Consider the following 17,786-nt stretch of genomic DNA (forward strand, 5'->3'; position numbering starts at 1 on the left):
GGTCCTCTCTGGTGAGTACTCCTTCCTGGGTTCCTGGCCACAGATGTAACTGCTCCCAGAATCAGAAGGGTCTCGGCAGGACCCAGGGGCTGGGCATGGCTCCCCTTTTCTCTGCTCATGTCTGGCTCTGAGCTAGCCCAGCCCTCTGTCCAGGGTGAGGTGGCTATCTCAGCGATCAGGTGGGGGCTGGACAGCAGCGGGCATGTGCTCTGCCTTCCCCCTTGTCCAGGGACCCTGCTTGCCAGCCATAGGCGGTTTGGGCCAGCCTCACTGTCTCCTCCCTGCTGTGAGCCCAACCTATAAAGCCACCCTGCATGTCCCCACCAAACCTGGCCCCCCTCCCCTGACAACCAGAGCCACAATGGCCGAGCTGCCGGTTTCAGAGACACCCGGGGACCCTGCTCTGTGCAGTGGGCGCTTCACCATCAGCACACTGCTGGGGAGCGATGAGCCTCCCACACCAACTGCCTATGACAGCAGCCACCCCAGCCACCTGACCCACGGCAGTACCTTCTACATGCGCACCTTTGGCTACAACACCTTTGATGTGGTGCCTGCCTATGAGCACTATGCCAATAGTACCCTGCCCGGTGAGCCCCGAAAGGTCCGACCCACACTGGCCGACCTACACTCCTTCCTCAAGGTAAGTACCATCTCAGAAGACTGGCCACTTCCTTTCTGTATGACCTTGACCCAGTTACCTAACCTCTCTGAGCCTCAGCTGTCATCTGTGCCATGGGGACAAATGTCTTCTTCATGGGTTGAGAAGCCCAAATGAAATGGGTGCACAGAAGCTATAAAGCTCCAGGCACATGTTGTAATGTTAATTGTCCTGTCCCTGGCAATCCAGTCAAGCAATCTTGGGATGTCTGGAGAAGTAATGAGCTCCCAGTCAGTGGATGTATACAAATGGAGGTTATACACACCTGAAAGAGATGGGGAGAGGAGGGTAAAGAAGGTCTGCCTCAGAGATGAGGCTCGCTGGGTTTACTGTCTGGTGCTGAGAGCTGGATTGTCATGACCCCTGCCTTCCTGACCCGTGGCCTCTGGACTCCCAGCAGGAAGGCAGCCACCTGCACGCTCTGGCCTTTGACAACCGGCCCAACCACGAGATGACTGATGGGCTGGTGGAGGGTGAGGCAAGGACCAATGGTGAGCAGAAAGCAGGGGAGCCCATCCGCTTTGGCTGGGTCAAGGGTGTGATGGTGAGTGGGGTGTGGATGGGGTGTCCAGGAATGGGTGTGGGCAGACAGAGCTCTATCCAGGCTCATCTCTTACTCTCAAGCCTTAGGGAAGACGCCCGGGACCTCAGTGTTACCATCTGAATAGTGACCTCAAATTTTCTCTGGTTTTGTGCTTCCTAACCTTCATTTACTCCCCAGACTGAGACCTGGACCGGGGCAGATCTGTGGAATGATGAGTATGAAATGAGTTAATGGACATGTGCTTGGATCAATGCCTGCCTTGGAGTTATTAGAAGAAACTGTTTCCCCTAAAAGCCGCCAGGGGGCAGCACTAAACATACAAATCCACAAACTGCTGTTTTTCTCATTCTCCACAACGGGAAAGGGGTTTGCTGTGGTGCAGAGCACCAATATGACCCAGATAGCAAAGAATCAAGTGAACTTGGCTTTGGAAGATGTTATGGGACTTTACAGAGGGGATAACATGGGATCTTGGAGAAAGCTAGTCCTGCTCTGGGAGGAAGGAGGCCTGAATTCTGACCTTAACTCTGCCACCTTGCCCACTGGCTATGCCTCCGTTTCTCCATCTGAATGGCCCCCACCACCCTCAGAGGCTCATATCCGGAGTCCAGATCTCCCTCCTGCCACTGTGGTGGCAGAGCCTGGCACGGCCCCGTTCATCATCTCAGAGCAGATGGGAAGGCTTTAGAAATCTCCCTGGCTTATAAATGCCTCATGCCCCTGCTCCACCCAAGACTTGGCTGGGGCCAAAGACCACAGCAGCTCCTCCCACCTGGGAATTTCAGCCTCAGCTGCATCCTCTGGCTTTGCTTTAAATTTGGAAGCTGAAGTCACAGCCGCCTGAGCCCTCATTTCTGCTAATATGTGGGGCACTGGCTGAGCTCCTAAATGCCGGGTCCTGGGACACAGCTGGCCCCTGGACCATGGCCGGGGCTGGCAGACCCAGGATCCTGGGCTTGGAGTGGAGTGAGGGATGATAATGATTGCAGCCCGACCTCAGGCCTTGATGGGAGGGCAAGAAAGTGCGCAGGAGGGGCCAGTAGGTCTCTGGGTACCCCTCCCACCCTGCGCCACAGAACCAGAGGAGCACTGAAGTAGTAACCCATTGAAGTAGGTAAAGCAAGGAAAGGACCCGGGGTCCCCTAGACCTAGGGGCCTAATGCCATGTCATGACTGGGGACAGGGACTTGTGTGTCTGACCTTAGGGTATCTGGCCCACCCAGGTGGCCTCTGACCCTTCTGTCCTCTCAGATCCGTTGCATGCTCAACATCTGGGGTGTGATCCTCTACCTGCGGCTCCCCTGGATTACAGCCCAGGCAGGCATTGGTGAGTGCCTCCGCTGCGGGGAAGGGGTAAGGTCATGGGAGCCATCCTCAACTTGGGCTGCAGAGACTGTGGGCCCTGCAGGGACAGAGGTCAGGGTGGGTGGCAGGGGAGCAGTGGACACCAGCAGGCCTAAGCGTCTCCCTGGCTCTGCCTGTCGTGGTCAGTCACTAAGTCTCTTGCAGCCAATTTCTACTTCAGAGCAAGGGGTCAGGAATTTTCACTCTGGACAGACCAGGGCGCAGATGTCAGATCAGCACCATGCTGTGTGACCTGGGGCAAATTTCTTAACCTCTCTGGTCCTCGGTTTCCTCATCAGCAGAATAAGAGTCATAGCTGTCCCTACCTCACAGACTGATTGTGGGTGGGACCTCTATGACACAGAAAAAAATCCAGGACTTGGCACCCAAAGGTGCTCTAATAACGAGTACTTAACTTTTTATTATTAAAGGAGAGGACCTTCCCTTCCATACCTCGTGATCCTTTACATATTGGCTGCTCAGCTACCTAGCTAGTCAGAATATATCAGGACGTAGACAGAGACCCGTTTTTCCTATGAGAAAACCAAGGCTCAGAGAAGGGAAGCGACTTAAGTCACATGGTGAATCAGTTGGCCGACTCAGGTTCCTCACATGGCTCCTCACCTGGGAAAGGCCCCCACAGAGTTTAGGGGCGATCACATCCTCACCCACCCCCGCAGTCCTGACCTGGGTCATCATCCTGCTCTCGGTCCTGGTGACCTCCATCACAGGTCTCTCCATCTCAGCCATCTCCACCAACGGCAAGGTCAAGTCCGGTGAGCCCCGCCAACCCCACTACTGCCTGTGCCCACCCTGCCCCCTGTTTGTCCTCTTGTAGACCCTGGAGCAGGTCTGTGGACTGCTCCCCCAACAGCCACCAAACTGGGCTGCCCCAGGCTGCTCCTTCTGATTCCAGGTGCAGCTTTGGGCAGGCTCTCAACACCCAAGGGATGCCTCGTTATGTCCTGTGCCATGGGCCCATGGGTCTCACGGTCACCCTCTCCGAGCCCCGATTTCTGCCTGCTCCAGGTCCACTCCAGCCAGCTAACTCCTGTGGTTTCATGGCCCCTGGTTCTGTCCTAAATAGGGGGCACCTATTTCCTCATCTCTCGGAGTCTTGGCCCAGAGTTAGGGGGCTCCATCGGCCTCATTTTTGCTTTTGCCAATGCTGTGGGTGTGGCCATGCACACCGTGGGCTTCGCAGAGACTGTGCGGGACCTGCTCCAGGTGAGGCTGGGGGCTGGGCCCTGGGCACAGGAACCCCAGGTAGCCTATTCATTCTCCTCCACCATATCTGGGCCGCCCCTTCCTGCCCCTCTGCCCAATCTTGGCCTTTTGGGACCAATGCTACAGTCTGATCACTGTGGTGACCATGATGACCTCATTCCCAGAAGTCCCCTGCAGGGGTGTGTGCCGCCTGTAGGCCAGGCTGTGCTGCAGCTGTTGGTGGGGGGCGGGGTGGGGGGGTCCATTGCCAGGGAAGGTGTTTGAGTTCGTGTTCCTATGAGAGGGCGCTCACAGATGAGGGGAGTGAAGGTTGGGGCGTCTGGAGGGATGGGTAGTTTGGAGGGCAGCAGGCAGCCTGGCCTGTCCCGTCCCCCAGGAGTCCGGCACACCCATCGTGGACCCTACCAATGACATCCGCATCATCGGTGTGGTCACCGTCACCGTGCTGCTGGCCATCTCCCTGGCCGGCATGGAGTGGGAGTCCAAGGTGAGGAGAGGATGGAGGGGAGGGGACGTGCGAGTGGTCAAATGCTGTCTCGAGACCTGGGTTCTAGTCCTGGTCCTGCTTCTTTCTGTGTGTGCATCAGCTGGGCTTGAAGCTCTGCTGAGACAAAGACCCTAAAGAAGGGAGCCTTCAGCATGTTGTCTGCTTTTCTCATATGTAACAGAGCAGGTGTGTGTAGCTCCTGGGGATCAGACACCCAGACTTCTTCCATCCTGAGGCCTCTCCGTCTCTGGGCGTGGCCCTCCCCCACCTGGTCCACCATGCCTGCCACCACCACCATGTCCCCAGTCTAGTCAGCAGGAGGGGGAGAAAGGGTGGAAAGGAGGGCACTCCCATCCCCCTTCCTTTTTGCATCCCAGCCTGGAGCTTTCACAGACCCTTTCCATTCACATCCCATCAGCTGAATTTGGTCCTTGACCATGCCTAGCTGCAGGGGGTGCTGGGGAAATGTGGTCTCATTTGAACCGGCATCCAGCCCTGAGTTAGAGGTTTAGCACTAGGAAGTAAGGGAAGAGGAGATGCTGGGTACAGCTGGCAGAGGGGACTATATTCCGCCCCGCCGCCCCTCGTCTCTCCCCCTTGTTCTGATCTCCAGCTCCGCCAGCCTCCTTGCTATGCCGGGGATGCACCAAGCTTATGTCACTGATATTTCCGCTGCTCACTCTTCCTTCCCCTTTAAGACAGTTGAAGACACTTCCCACCACCCGCCACCCTGCTTAAGTACCCCACCCCTCCCCATCCAGCCCCTGTTCTTACTCTGGATTCCTGGTCCCTATTCATCAGCAAGACAAGAGCCTTGCTTATTTCGCCAACTCCCTGACAGAGCCTGGGGCATCATGGGTGACGAATGCATGGATGATGAGTGAGGGGCCTCGGGCAAGGTCTCTGCCACAAGCAGGGCCCCCCTGAACCCCGGGCTCTTTACCCCCAGGCCCAGGTGCTCTTCTTCCTGGTTATCATGGTCTCCTTCGCCAACTACTTGGTGGGGACGCTGATACCCCCATCTGATGACAAGGCCTCCAAAGGCTTCTTCAGCTACCGGGGTACGTGCAGGTTGGGGCCCCTGCCCATGGCTCTCCGGACAGGGACAGTGTGCCCACTAATCTGGCCCATTCTGCGGGTATAGGGAGGAGGGGCCCCTGGCTCCCGTGGCCAGGAGCTGCCAGGGGAGCCTCCTGCCTGCCCGGCTGGGCCCAGTGAGGGAGGTCATCCCTTCCAGGAGGCCCTGACTCAGGCCTTGGTTTTTCAGGAGACATTTTTGTCCAGAACTTGGTGCCTGACTGGCGAGGCATGGATGGCAGCTTTTTTGGGATGTTCTCCATCTTCTTCCCCTCGGCCACAGGCATCCTGGCAGGGGCCAACATCTCTGGGGATCTCAAGGTGCGGAGGACACCCATCCCTTCTGCTTCCTGGCCCTGTCCTACTGGATCTCCCTCTGGGCACTGAGCTTGGCACTGAACCCAAGGCCCGACAGAGCCTCTAAAATCCAGTCCAGTCTAAGTCAACTCAGTCCACTCCAATTCCAACCAATCCCATTCATTCCCCTCAGTTCTGGGTTGTTGATTCTTACCATCTGCACTCTAGTCTCCTCCCTACTTCCTGGGACTCTCAGCCTGAGGGAAAGACTGACCCAGTTTGACCTTCCAAATGCAGACTGGGTCATGCACACCTCTTCTGGACTGACATTCTCCCTGGGCTCTCCACTGTCTTGGTGCTGGCCTGCTCCTTGGCTTGGTGCACAAGACCCCAGCCTGCCATAGCCATTCCCAAGACACCTGCTCCAGGTGCCTTGTCCCTTGTCCAGGCCTTGGCCTATGCACTGCTCTCTACCTGGGACTCCCTTCCCTTGTTTCTTTACTTGCAAAACTTTGTTCCTTTTTCATATAACACCTCCATCCTGACATCTCTCCCAGCCCTTCCATCAGAGTCACGATTCTCTTAACTTAATGATGTCAGGCCATTTATGTCTGTGTTCCCCCTGCTTATGGAGAACTGGGGCCCATCTATATGTCCTATTCTCAGCTTAGAGTTTGACCCATATTGCTCAGTACAGGTTTGTTGAGTGAATAGTGGTGAAACTTAGTGAATGGGAAGTGTCAGAGCAGAAATACAAAGTGCTACAAAGTGGGGGAGGAGAGGCTGATATTGGCAGGGGTTCCAGCAAAACTTCTGGGTAGAGGTGGGGCTGGAGCTGGACTTTGAACGATGAGAAAGCTGGTGGGGTCTTTGCCCACGGGAGGATCCAAGGAGACGGTATACGGTGGGGGTAACCAGTGAGGAGCCTGGCTCCATGCTGGAAAACGTTGCTTGAATCTCCAGGCCCTCCTGAAAGGTACTCCTTGACATATTCTCTTAAATGAGTTAAGACTTGTGCATTGGAGACAGTCTCAAACCCCAGCATGGCTCTAACTGGGTATGTGTGGGTGTTGCACCGTGGGGCCTGGAAATCAGAGGGTGGCCGTGTTTGCCCGGCTCCTCTTGTCTTTGGGAAGTGGCCAGGAGAGACCTGGTCTGCTTGCCCTGAGGTCCCTGCAGAGGTCAGGCTTGTGTTCAGACAGTCTGGTTCCCCAGTCAGCTCCATTAGAGATCCTGGTAGCCTGGAGATTTATCTGGATGCTTCATCAAGCTTCTTAGGTTACAGACTGGGCAGTGTGCAGGCGCCAGGGCCAGGCAGCTGTCTCAGAGCTGGGCTGGCAGGACAATTTTGCTCTTCAGCCCTCAAGGGGCCCTTCCCTCCTGGACCTGGAGCCCAGCCCATCTTGTGGGACAGTGTGTCCTCAGCAGAAGAGCAGCAGTCTCCTTATGCAAGTTCCTTAAAGTCTCTCGGCCTCAGCTTCTCCAACTATAAAACCGGACGAATGCAGCCCCTGCTCTGCAACTGAGGGAGTAAGGCTTCAACATGTGAATTTATGTAAAGTGCTTAGAACAGTGCCCAGCACAGAGGAAGTGCTAAGGGGTAGTTTTCAAGGTCATGGTCATTTTTACCACATGACTGGCATGTACTGCCTTCTTTACAAACATTACCCTTGGGGCAGCTGTAAGGGCTCATGTCATCCTCACGGGGCACTACAGAGGAGCAAGCCAAGCTGGGAGAGAAGCTGGAATGCAAAGTTCCAGAACAAAGAGGCCCCAACTTTCCCACAATTTTATCATTCAAAGAATATTTTTTGAGCACCTGCTTGTTGCCAGTGCTTTACGGTATGAACTCCTGCCCTCATGGAGCTGACACATTCCAGTGGGAGAGAAAAACAACAAATTAATAAGTGAAATGTGGAGTTTGCCTGATGGTAGTGAGAGATGAGGAGAAAAATAAAGCTGAGAAGGGGCGGCAGTGGAGGAGCTCAGTGTAAATTTAGACAAAGTGGCCAGAGACCACTTTGAGAACATGGCATTTGAGCCAAGACCTAAAGGGGTGATGGCAAAGTTATCGTTGTCACTCTTAATCCCTCATATTTCCCAGACCCTTCAGCTCTTGTGACCATGATCTCATGTTGGTTTTAATCTTACAACCACCCTGGGATATGGCCAAGGAAAGCATTTTTAGCTTACTTTTCTGATTGGGGACTGAGGCTCAGAGACAAGACTTCCTAGTGACTGGCGTGGGGTTTGTGCCAACCAAGCCCGGTGTTGTCCCAGGGCATGTCCCTGAGCACAGTGTCCACCTCTAAATGCTTATGTTTATGGAGGCTCACTATGTGCCACATTAGAGTCTTATTTCACTGAGACTCAGAGCGGTTAAGGGGTTTGTCCCAGTACACACAGCGAGGAAGGGATGGGCTGGGATATGGTCTTACATGTGAGCTTCGCTCTGAGACTTCAGACCAAGATGTGGGGCAGGATGGAGGCCTGTGCATTTGTTTCCTGTGGCTGCTGTAATGAATTCCCACAAACTGGGTGGCTTGAAGCAACAGTGATTCATTCCCACACAGTTCTGGAAGCGAGAAGTCCAAAACAAAGGTACCAAAGGTTCATGTTTCCTCTGAGGCTCTGGGGGAGGATCTCTCCTCCTTCAACCTTCTGGTAGCTCCCGACAATCCTTGGTAATCCCTGGCTTTTGCTGATCCCTCCTCTCTCTGCCTCTGTCTTCACATGGCCTTTCCTCTGTGTGTGTGTCTGTGTGTGTACATTTCCTCTTCTTACAGGACACCAGTCACTGGACTTGGGGCCTATCCTAATTGCATATGATCTCATCATAACTAATTACATTTGCAAAGACCCTATTTCCAAAAAAAGTTCAATATTCTGAGGTTGGCAGGGGGGGAGGAGGGTATGAATTTTTAGAGACACGATTCAACTCACTGAAGGTGGGATGAGGTTGGTTTGGCCTTTGGCCTTGGGACCAGGGACTCTGTGGGCTGACCTAGTCAGGCCACCCTAGAACACAGGGCAGCGCTGGCTGGACCATGGCTGCAGGGTCCCCAGAACAGAGCCCTCAGCTGGCCTGCGTGCTCCAGCATCTCTAGCCCCCCTTCAGCTCCACACCTCTGCTTCCACTTTTCTCTGGCCTGCTGTGCCCTTCCTCCCACCCAGCACCTTTGCAGCCTTCACAAGGCCTTCCAGGGCTCCTGGCAGTGTGTTGCCTCCCCTTGTTCTCCAGTGCACTGTAGCACATGCCACCTGCCCGGTGTTGGCAGGGTCCCACCTGTATCTCCTCCCCTTGGGCCCGGGATCCTCAAGGGCAGGGTCTGGGGCTTGGCCATCTCTGAGTGGCCATGGGTTCCAAGGGTTTGATGTTTCACACCCCCGAGTGTTTGACCCAGAGAGCTGGGTCAGGGCCAGCTTAGTTTTGACCTGCCCATGGACTGGTACAATGTCATGGCACCTCCAGTTTCGGTATCTGGGGTTCTACCTGCTGGCTGAGCAGAATGGCCCAGGGAAAGCCGGGGAGGTTAACTACAAATCTACTCCCCATGGCCGATGTGGCCTGCCACCCCTGGTGGTGGGGTTCTTTGCCCGGAGCCGGGGACATGCTATAAAAACCCAGCCTGTGTTGCTCCACCCGGGACCAGCCCCCTGAACCCAAGGCTGTCACCGAGGCATGGTCAGGACCGGGCTGCCCCAGGCTCAGCTGGCCCCCGGAGCTTCTCTGGGCTCCCTGGCTTCAGCTGCCCCTCCAGCCGGGTGGGGGTGCCCTGGCCACTTCCTGGGAAGTCATGTTTGAGGAAGCATTTAGAAGGGTGGAGCATGTGACGTGTGTGTGTGATGGTTTGTTTTTCCTGGGAAAACAACAGAGAGTTCTTTCTCGGAAGGGAAGGAGAGAGTTTGGGGCTTGTCTCCGTATTTGTTGCTATGGAGCCAGACAAATCAGTTGATGCGTAATGTAATTAACACGCTGGCCAGCCTGTCACTGGAATTGGCCCTAGGCAGGCTGACGGCAAAGCCCTCTACGCTCACCCAGTCTTCACCGCCCCCATTGCAAGTCTTGGCCGTGTCCTCCGGGTCAAGGTATGGAGCTGGTTGGAGCTTCCCTCCCTGCCTCGGGCTCCCAGGGCCCTAGATATGCCCTCAGCCCCGTGATCTTGGTTGTGCCTCATCCTCCAATGAGGGTCCTCCATCTCAAGGCTCCTTCTCTGCACCCCCCTTCTCAAGGGACCTTCTTTGAGGGTCCGAGGTCAGGGGGTGCTGCCCCTCGCCCAGCCTCAGACAGGGCAGGTCCTGGAAAGAGGCCCAGAGGCTGCCTGCTGCTCTTGTTACCTCCCTTCCCAGGACCCTGCTGTAGCCATCCCCAAGGGGACACTCATGGCCATTTTCTGGACCACAGTCTCCTACCTGGCCATCTCGGCCACCATCGGTAAGTAGCTGGCCTGGACCACTGGAGGGCTCACGCGCATGGTTTAGGTCTCTAACAGAGAGATCTGGGCTGGGAGGACATGGCAACCCCAGGAGGTGGAGCCTTGAAGCTTATTTTGGGGGCACTTTGGTGGTGACCAGAACGTGTTCATGAGGGGGGTGATAGTTTGTGGTGGAGATTGAGGGTGTCATGCCAGTCTCCCTTCAAACCTGAGGCTACATATTGAAGGGTGTGAAAATCCTCCAGGCCAAAGCGTATACTCTGACTCCAGGGACAACAATAATAACAAACACTAATGATGCTAAGATGACACTCACAGCTGATTTACCATGTACACAGCCCTTTACAAGCCTTATCATGTTTAATTCGGGCAGCCATTTCTGCCATTCTTCAGAGGAGGAAATGAGATCTCAGAGAGGTTAAGTGACCTGCCCAAAGTCACACAGCCACTGAGTGGTGGAGTCAGGCTTTGAATCCAGTCCTGGCTGTTGATGCTTGCCTCTCACTAAGATTCTCTTGCTCCCGGTAACCACTTTGTGGTGCAGTGAGATGGCCGGGAGACGTGGCGCAGGTCACAGCCAGTCAGGACCTCCACTTGAAGGATGCAGTGCCCTCCAGTCAGTTAGGCTCACTCTGCGTCTGTAGAATGGCAATGATAACAAAAGTAGCAGCAGTGTCCGCTTCCTGGGGTTGTTCCAGCACTTAGCGTGGGGCCTGGGCATCCTACGTGCTGCTGCATGCCAGCTCCTGTCCTCGTCGTTTCTGCATCATTACTGGGCCAACAGCAGCATCTCGCCCTCTGCAGAAGTGGCCGTGTGTGGAGGCGGAAGGGGAGGCGGGGAGGCCCTCCCATGCCCTCCTTCCTCCTCAGGCTCCTGTGTGGTTCGAGACGCCTCCGGGGTCCTGAATGACACTGTGGTCCCTGGCTCAGAGGCATGTGAGGGGCTGGCCTGCGGTTATGGCTGGAACTTCACCGAGTGCTCCCAGCAGCACAGCTGCCACTTTGGCCTCATCAACTACTACCAGGTACATGTGGCCTCGGCCAGGCAGTTGGCCCCAGGCACAGCATGCAGACCAGGTGGAGGCTGGAACAGGCTGGGGGAGACCTGGTTTGGGGAGGCTGGGTTCCAGGCTTGGGGGAAAGAGTTTCCAGTTTAGGTGGGGGGCCCTAACCCTGTCCCTGTCTCAGTGGGCACTGGGGTTGCAGACTTAGATGGAAGCTCCAAGATCCAGCCCCTGCCCACAGTGGGGCCTGAGGTGCCCCAGGTGGGGACTCAGGACCTGTCCCCCATCCTGGGGGCTGTCAACTCCTTGTCCCTGCAGACCATGAGCATGGTATCAGGCTTTGCACCCCTGATCACAGCTGGCATCTTTGGGGCCACCCTCTCCTCTGCCCTGGCCTGCCTTGTCTCTGCAGCCAAAGTCTTCCAGGTGAGATTGTGGGTAGTGTCAGGAGATCCATGTGCAGGGGCCCCCAGGAACTACTACAAAGATCTGGAGGTGTCACGTGACATGGTTGTCTCGACTGAAGGAAAGAGTGAGCAAACTCTTGGAGGAAGCAGCCCCCTTCCGGTGGTGTGCTTTGAAGGGCACCTGTGTTTCCCACCGTAGACTCTCCCCTGTGCAGCCTGGTACCCTCTCTGCAATCCCAACCCCTCTCATTCGGGATGAGGTGGGGAGGGCGGGGTGATCACTCCCATTTAACAGAGACAGAAGCCAGGACCCAGATCAGGAAGTGCCCTGCTGAGGTCATGCGGGAGCCTGCAGGGGCTGGGGTCCAGGTGGCCACAGCGGAGGGGCAGAGAGGGGGCAGAGGCTGAGCACATCGTCCTGTGCCCACAGTGCCTATGTGAGGACCAGCTGTACCCGCTGATCGGCTTCTTTGGCAAAGGCTATGGCAAGAACAAGGAGCCCGTGCGCGGCTACCTGCTGGCCTACACCATTGCTGTGGCCTTCATCATCATTGGTGAGAGGCTGGGTGCGCAGGGCCTGGCCTCCCAGCTAGCTGGGGGGCCTCAGGGCAGGGGATCCCCTCCACTCTGCTCACCTCCGCCCAGTGCCCAGCCAGACCTGGCAGGTAGTGGGCACTCAGAGAATAACTGGAGTGCATGAGGCCCCAGCTGGAAGGAGATTGCAGAAGGTCATGTGCACCCTCCTCCTCCCCTTAACCCTCCAAGCAGCATGGCTCCCACACTTTGCCAGGCAGGTGGACCATTCTGCTTTGTTAGAACTTACCTGCTTTTCCTGGTTCTGCATTCTCCTATCCTTCCCTGCCCAGGTCTGAATTAGCTCCCAGGACACCTTGGAGCACAGGACAAGCTGAATGGTCCCTCCTTGGGAGCTGATACCAACAGCTGGATCACTCGGTGTATGAACTAGACACAAATCTACAAATCTCATTTCTCAGACCTTGAGCTGTTAGATCCCTTGGGCTTCAAAACAGGGGATAGCCTCCAAGAGAGCCCAGTTAATCCATTGGCTAATTGACTTTCTATCCTGGCTTTGCCATGTGCCAGATATGTGGCCTTGGATAAATCATTTCACCTCCCCAACCCTCAGTTTTCTCATCTGCAAAATAGGAGCAATGGTGCATAGCAGGTGTGTCACAGATGGGCAGGAAGAGATTGTGTGTGCACCCACACATGCATTCATACACGCACACACTCCCTAATACTTCCTGATTTGCTTAGCTGGTGAGGAAGAGCTTGTTAGGAGAGAGGTGGCCACACCAGCAGGTGCAGTGGCTGTGCCATGGCACCATGAGCCCCTGCTCCTTGTGCAGGAGTGGGTGAGAGCTGGTGCTGGTGGTCCTGTGCTCCTGCTGCAGCCGAATCCCTGCTCCTCAGGCTGACATCACCCATCCATGAGACTTACCCTGTCTAGTCACTTCCACTTAAGGGAACCTTTCCAGACACTGGATACTCCTGGATTCTGAAGCAGACAAAGAGGCAGCGGGACCACACGCAGGGATGGAAACGTCTAGTCAGGCCTGGTGTCCTCGACCCCATCTCTGCTCCTGTAGTCCACCCCACACTCAGATTTGATGTCCTTTTATCTGGGTGGTCTGACAGGCCTTCAGGCTGAGGACCATGATCTCAGAGGCTATGGGGCAGGGTCCTCGTGGTGATTCAAATCACATCCGGAAGGCCCTGCACAGAAGAGGTGTCCGTGTTGCTTTGGGATCCTCCAGAAGCAGGCCCGGAGACAAGATTACACAAAAGGACACAAAAGCTCTTCGGGGAAGCACCGGGGCAGTGACAGGGGAGGGGGACAGGGAGATGGGGAAGGGGAGGAGCCGTTCCTGACGGAGTTTCCACTGTGGGTGGGACTAGGATAGGCTCTCAGGGTCACATGGTATTTGTTACTGTAATTTGTGGTCACAAAAGAGAAGTGTGACAGCCACTGTCCTTGGTCGTCCCGTAGCCTGATGGGATCTACTCTCCCACTGCTCTCTGAGCTCCTAAAAACCAGCAGCTTACAGTCTGCAAAACATCGACCCTTTCAGCTTCACAGAATGAGGGACCCTTTCGCAGATGAGAAGGCTCAGACTCGCTGAGCCTCTTCGTGCTGTCTGGGGTCTCCCACCCGCGAGGGAGGGTGCGATCCACGGCTCCTTGGTGGAGAGGCCCAGCAGCCCGTCCTGCCTCTGCCTTGCGTCCCTGCAGCCGAGCTCAACACCATCGCCCCCATCATCTCCAACTTCTTCCTGTGCTCCTACGCCCTCATCAACTTCAGCTGCTTCCACGCCTCCGTCACCAACTCGCCTGGTAAGCCGGCCCCCACGCACCTGGGGCTGAGGCATGGGGCCGGGGAGGGGAAGGCATGGACGCAAGCTCACCTTTCAGACTGAAGCCACTTAAAATGACCACTTTATGACAGACAACAGTAAAGAGTCTTGAGAAAGACTTTCTAATTAGCCCCGAATGGCTGGAGAGCTGGTCACCAGCCACCTTTCCCATAGACCCTGGACCACGGTGTGTGCCAGAGTTGTGTCATGGGGCAGCTTTCACTAGTGGTGGTCCTGGCATGGCCGGGTGCTGTGAGCCAGGCAGAATCCTGTCCTTCTCCATCTCACCCCGTTGGCTCTGCGTGAACCTGGGAGCCAGAATTGTTGCTGACATGTGGCCACATTTGCCCAGAGCTGGACGCCTCCTCCTTGGTGTAGCCTGTCAACACAGCAGAATGCCAACCAAGGCGGGCATCTGATCCTCCCCAGGCCCAGCCCCAGGAGGCGGGGTGGTTGGGTGGGCACAGACTGGGACCCCTGCTCTGGGCACTGCTTGCATTGCCACCCGGGCTCTGCCCAGCAACGCTGGCCCAGGAGGAAGCTCCAGAGTGCCAAGCATGCCCCCTGACCTGTGCTCCCTGCCCAGGGTGGAGACCCTCATTCCGATACTACAGCAAGTGGGCAGCACTGTTTGGAGCAGTCATCTCAGTGGTCATCATGTTCCTTCTCACCTGGTGGGCGGCCCTCATCGCCATCGGCATCATCCTCTTCCTCCTGCTCTACGTGATCTACAAGAAACCAGGTGTGCAGTCTCAGGCTGCTGAAGGGCTCGGGTTTCCCGTTCTGCCCCTGTGGCCACCGAGCAGGCCATTCTGCCCTTCAGCCTAGCTACAGGGCCTGCCGCAGGCTCTGTGCTCTCAAGGCCCTGCTCTGGCCCTCCAGCCTTGTCTCTCCACACGGGGCATGGAGCCATGCTAATGTGTCCCCTCAGCACCCATACCTCTGCTTCTAGACCCCCAGCTCTGGGGACCCAGGACCCTGGAATTGTCTGTCCAGTCCATCCTCCTGAGGGTGGCTGGCCCGCTGGTGTGCACATCTGGGCCCAAGGGGTGGCCAAGGCTGACTGACTGAAGGGCAGGTGAACAAAGTGTGGAAGCGTGGGCAGGAGTGTCTGCATGCACACAGGCAAGGCTCCTAGGGGGACAGCAACCTGGGGGCGGGATACAAAGCTCCAGGAAAACCCAAATTCTAAATATGGATGCAGCCTTCCAGGTCATTGTGAAGATCTGTTTGTTAAGGGAGGAGAATGTTTGGTAGAGCTTAGTACCTTGAAGTATAACTTGTAAACGTGTAGCCATATGGTATGTGCAAATGTCAGGAACAGCCCTGCAGGCTGCCTGCCTGCCTGCCAGGTGGCCCTGCTCCAGTGGGTGCCAGGTTCCTAGAGAAGATCGACATCCCTTGCCTCTGCATGTCTGGTGTCCCCCAGTGATTTCTAATCTTCTGCCCACCCCAACCCTGTTCAGAGGTGAACTGGGGCTCCTCAGTACAGGCTGGATCCTATAACCTGGCCCTGAGCCACTCGGTGGGCCTCAACGAGGTAGAGGACCACATCAAGAACTACCGGTGAGTGAAGGTTCCAGGACCCCAGCTGAGACCAGGGCCAGCCATGGCTCTGCTCTGGAAGGTTCCAGGTCAAGATCTGTCACCTGACTGGGGCAGACCCAGCATGGGCGGGGCCTCTGCTCAGAGGGGGAACAGAGATGGAGGAGTTAGCTGACCGGGTTGACATTGCCCTGTGGGGACCAAGCAAGTGTAGTGATCTCTCTGTACCCGTTTCCACAGCGGAATACAGTCTCAGAAGTGCACAGGGCTTTATAGGGGATCTGGTATAATCCCCCTCACAGTCATTCATGAGGCTGACGTGATGAGCCTCTCCTGGGTACTCCTCAAAGCTGATCCTCCTCCTTAGCAAGGATCGTGTGCCAAGCACCCCTTCCCACCAAAACGTCATGCTAATATTTGTCTGTATCTATTTATGTTTCATCATTGTGCAAAGTGCCTTATGTAGTCTTACCACAACCCTCTGACGTATATGGAATTGCTAACCCCATACACAGATGAGAACACAGAGGCTCAGAGAGGTTAAGTAACTGCCCCAGGTCACATGGCTGGTGGGTGGCCAATTTTGTCTGGCTCTGACTAAGTGAGGTAGGGGCTCTTGACCATGACCCCTGACTGTCTCTCCACCCAGAGGCTGAATCACTCACCCAGGTGACACAGTGATCTTGAAAGTAACACTCTTTGCCACTCCTCACTCCCAGTCTTTATTCATCCCACCCACCATGCTGGGCTGGGCAGAGCCGTAGCACCAGATGGAGTGGTGGCATTTGCCCAAGAGGAGTGTTTAGTGGCCTGCACAGGGAGGACAGTGGAAGCCCAGTGTGGTAGCCACTCAGAGAGATGAAAGGGTCCTGAAAGTTGCCCTTGAGTCACAGATGGGAAAATGAGACCCAAAGCATCCTGGTGGGTCTCCTGTTTAAGAAAGGAGACCTAGGAGGTGGTGGAAATCCTGGGGCACCTGGCTTTGGCATCCAGGCCCCCATGAGTTCTGTCTTGATGGCTCGTGTCCTTTCTCAGTCCCCAGTGCCTGGTGCTCACGGGGCCCCCCAACTTCCGCCCGGCCCTGGTGGACTTTGTGGGCACCTTCACCCAGAACCTCAGCCTGATGGTCTGTGGCCACGTGCTTATCGTGAGTGCCCCCTGCAGTTGGGGGTGGGGACATACCCCTGGGGGAGCCTGCGGGTGAGATGCCCACCCAGGAGGGGTGGAGTAGGGGGCAGAAGGGTCGTGGAGCAACCAGAACCCCAGGACTCCCCGACCATAAGCCTGGTTCTCTTTCCTTCCCTGTCCCGGGACTGGCTTCGCCCGCTGCCCTGCCTCTCGCCTGCTCCCTTCCTCTTCCTTCCTCCACCTCCTTCCTCCCTCCTCCTCTGTCGCTCCCCTAACTCTGTAAGGAAAACTGGCTCCCCCAGGCGCTGCTGCCCACGGGCAGCCTCCAGGGCAGGAGAAGGGCTGCATCTCAGGCTGGAGGGCAAAGGCAGCCCCCGTTGTCACCTGCCCCTGCCACCCTCAGGGACCCCGCAAAGAGCGGATGCCTGAGCTCCAGCTCATCGCCAGCGGGCACACCAAGTGGCTGAACAAGAGGAAGATCAAGGCCTTCTACTCAGACGTCATTGCGGAGGACCTCCGCAGTGGCGTCCAAATTCTCATGCAGGTGCAATGGGGCTGAGGCTTCCCCACAGGACTTACCGTGTGATATGACAACCTGGAATGTGGATGTCCTGAGGGGCTAGTTGGAGCCTCTTTAGCTGCAACAGGAGCACCACCCTCCTGCCTTTCCAGATATGCTGACTCAGGGCACTTTGTTGGGGTGCCCAGGACCTGGGGCAACTGCCCTGGAAGCCTGGGCAGCTATGGGAACCTGAGCAGTTCTTGCTTTTTTGAAAACAATATAATTTATAGGCAGCAAAGTGAAAAAGCAGTAAGAGTATAGTTTGATAAATGTTTACATATGCAGACACCACTCAGTGGGAAATCACTCAGATCTGGTTCTAGAATGTTCCACTGTCATCCATTTTACTTTCCAATTTTCTCATCCTTAAAATGGGATGCATGGGCAAAAAAACAGTTGTTAATTTTGAGTCAGCATAGGGGTATCCTTTTGATAATTTTAAGTATTTCTCAATATTTAAGATAGAGGTGATGGTTATACAACATTGTGAAGGTACTAAATGATACTTTAAAATTATACACTGTAAAGTGGTTCATTTTGTGTTATATGTATCTCCCCTCAAAAAATTTCAAGACATATTTTTAAACATTAAAAAAAGAAAGAAACATAAGAGGTGTATGGATTAGATGACCTAGAAATACTCTAAGATTGCCATCCAAAGTCAAGTCCCTTGTTATGAGAAATAATTCACT

At 55.5% G+C, this 17,786-nt stretch overlaps 1 protein-coding gene and 1 long non-coding RNA gene across 8 annotated transcripts in view; one reads left to right on the top strand and one right to left on the bottom strand.

Moving 5' to 3' along the window:
- The first annotated feature begins 304 nt into the window (after nucleotides 1-304).
- The window catches only part of SLC12A3 (solute carrier family 12 member 3), a 33,767-nt gene continuing 16,285 nt past the window's right edge, over nucleotides 305-17,786 (top strand). The window contains exons 1-17 of one of the 7 annotated variants that reach the window (XM_036881094.2): nucleotides 305-643; nucleotides 1,059-1,205; nucleotides 2,457-2,532; nucleotides 3,230-3,325; nucleotides 3,637-3,776; nucleotides 4,153-4,263; nucleotides 5,213-5,324; nucleotides 5,531-5,661; nucleotides 9,988-10,072; nucleotides 10,944-11,098; nucleotides 11,396-11,503; nucleotides 11,915-12,038; nucleotides 13,738-13,839; nucleotides 14,446-14,601; nucleotides 15,326-15,425; nucleotides 16,440-16,551; nucleotides 16,936-17,076. In XM_036881094.2, coding sequence (XP_036736989.2) covers nucleotides 362-643; nucleotides 1,059-1,205; nucleotides 2,457-2,532; nucleotides 3,230-3,325; nucleotides 3,637-3,776; nucleotides 4,153-4,263; nucleotides 5,213-5,324; nucleotides 5,531-5,661; nucleotides 9,988-10,072; nucleotides 10,944-11,098; nucleotides 11,396-11,503; nucleotides 11,915-12,038; nucleotides 13,738-13,839; nucleotides 14,446-14,601; nucleotides 15,326-15,425; nucleotides 16,440-16,551; nucleotides 16,936-17,076 — 2,178 coding nt within the window. In that variant the 5' untranslated portion in view covers nucleotides 305-361. The remainder of the gene's footprint in view (nucleotides 644-1,058; nucleotides 1,206-2,456; nucleotides 2,533-3,229; nucleotides 3,326-3,636; nucleotides 3,777-4,152; nucleotides 4,264-5,212; nucleotides 5,325-5,530; nucleotides 5,662-9,987; nucleotides 10,073-10,943; nucleotides 11,099-11,395; nucleotides 11,504-11,914; nucleotides 12,039-13,737; nucleotides 13,840-14,445; nucleotides 14,602-15,325; nucleotides 15,426-16,439; nucleotides 16,552-16,935; nucleotides 17,077-17,786) is intronic. The other 6 variants (XM_036881086.2, XM_036881090.2, XM_036881089.2 and 3 more) reach the window with 6 other exon arrangements.
- Nucleotides 10,415-13,731, bottom strand: LOC118910203 (uncharacterized). Its single transcript, XR_005023868.2, has 2 exons — nucleotides 12,947-13,731; nucleotides 10,415-10,711 (listed from the first exon to the last, which is right to left on the bottom strand). It is a non-coding gene; the product is annotated as an uncharacterized LOC118910203 (long non-coding RNA).

This window comes from Manis pentadactyla, chromosome 15 (assembly GCF_030020395.1).
Source record: "Manis pentadactyla isolate mManPen7 chromosome 15, mManPen7.hap1, whole genome shotgun sequence".
Lineage (NCBI taxonomy): Eukaryota > Metazoa > Chordata > Mammalia > Pholidota > Manidae > Manis > Manis pentadactyla.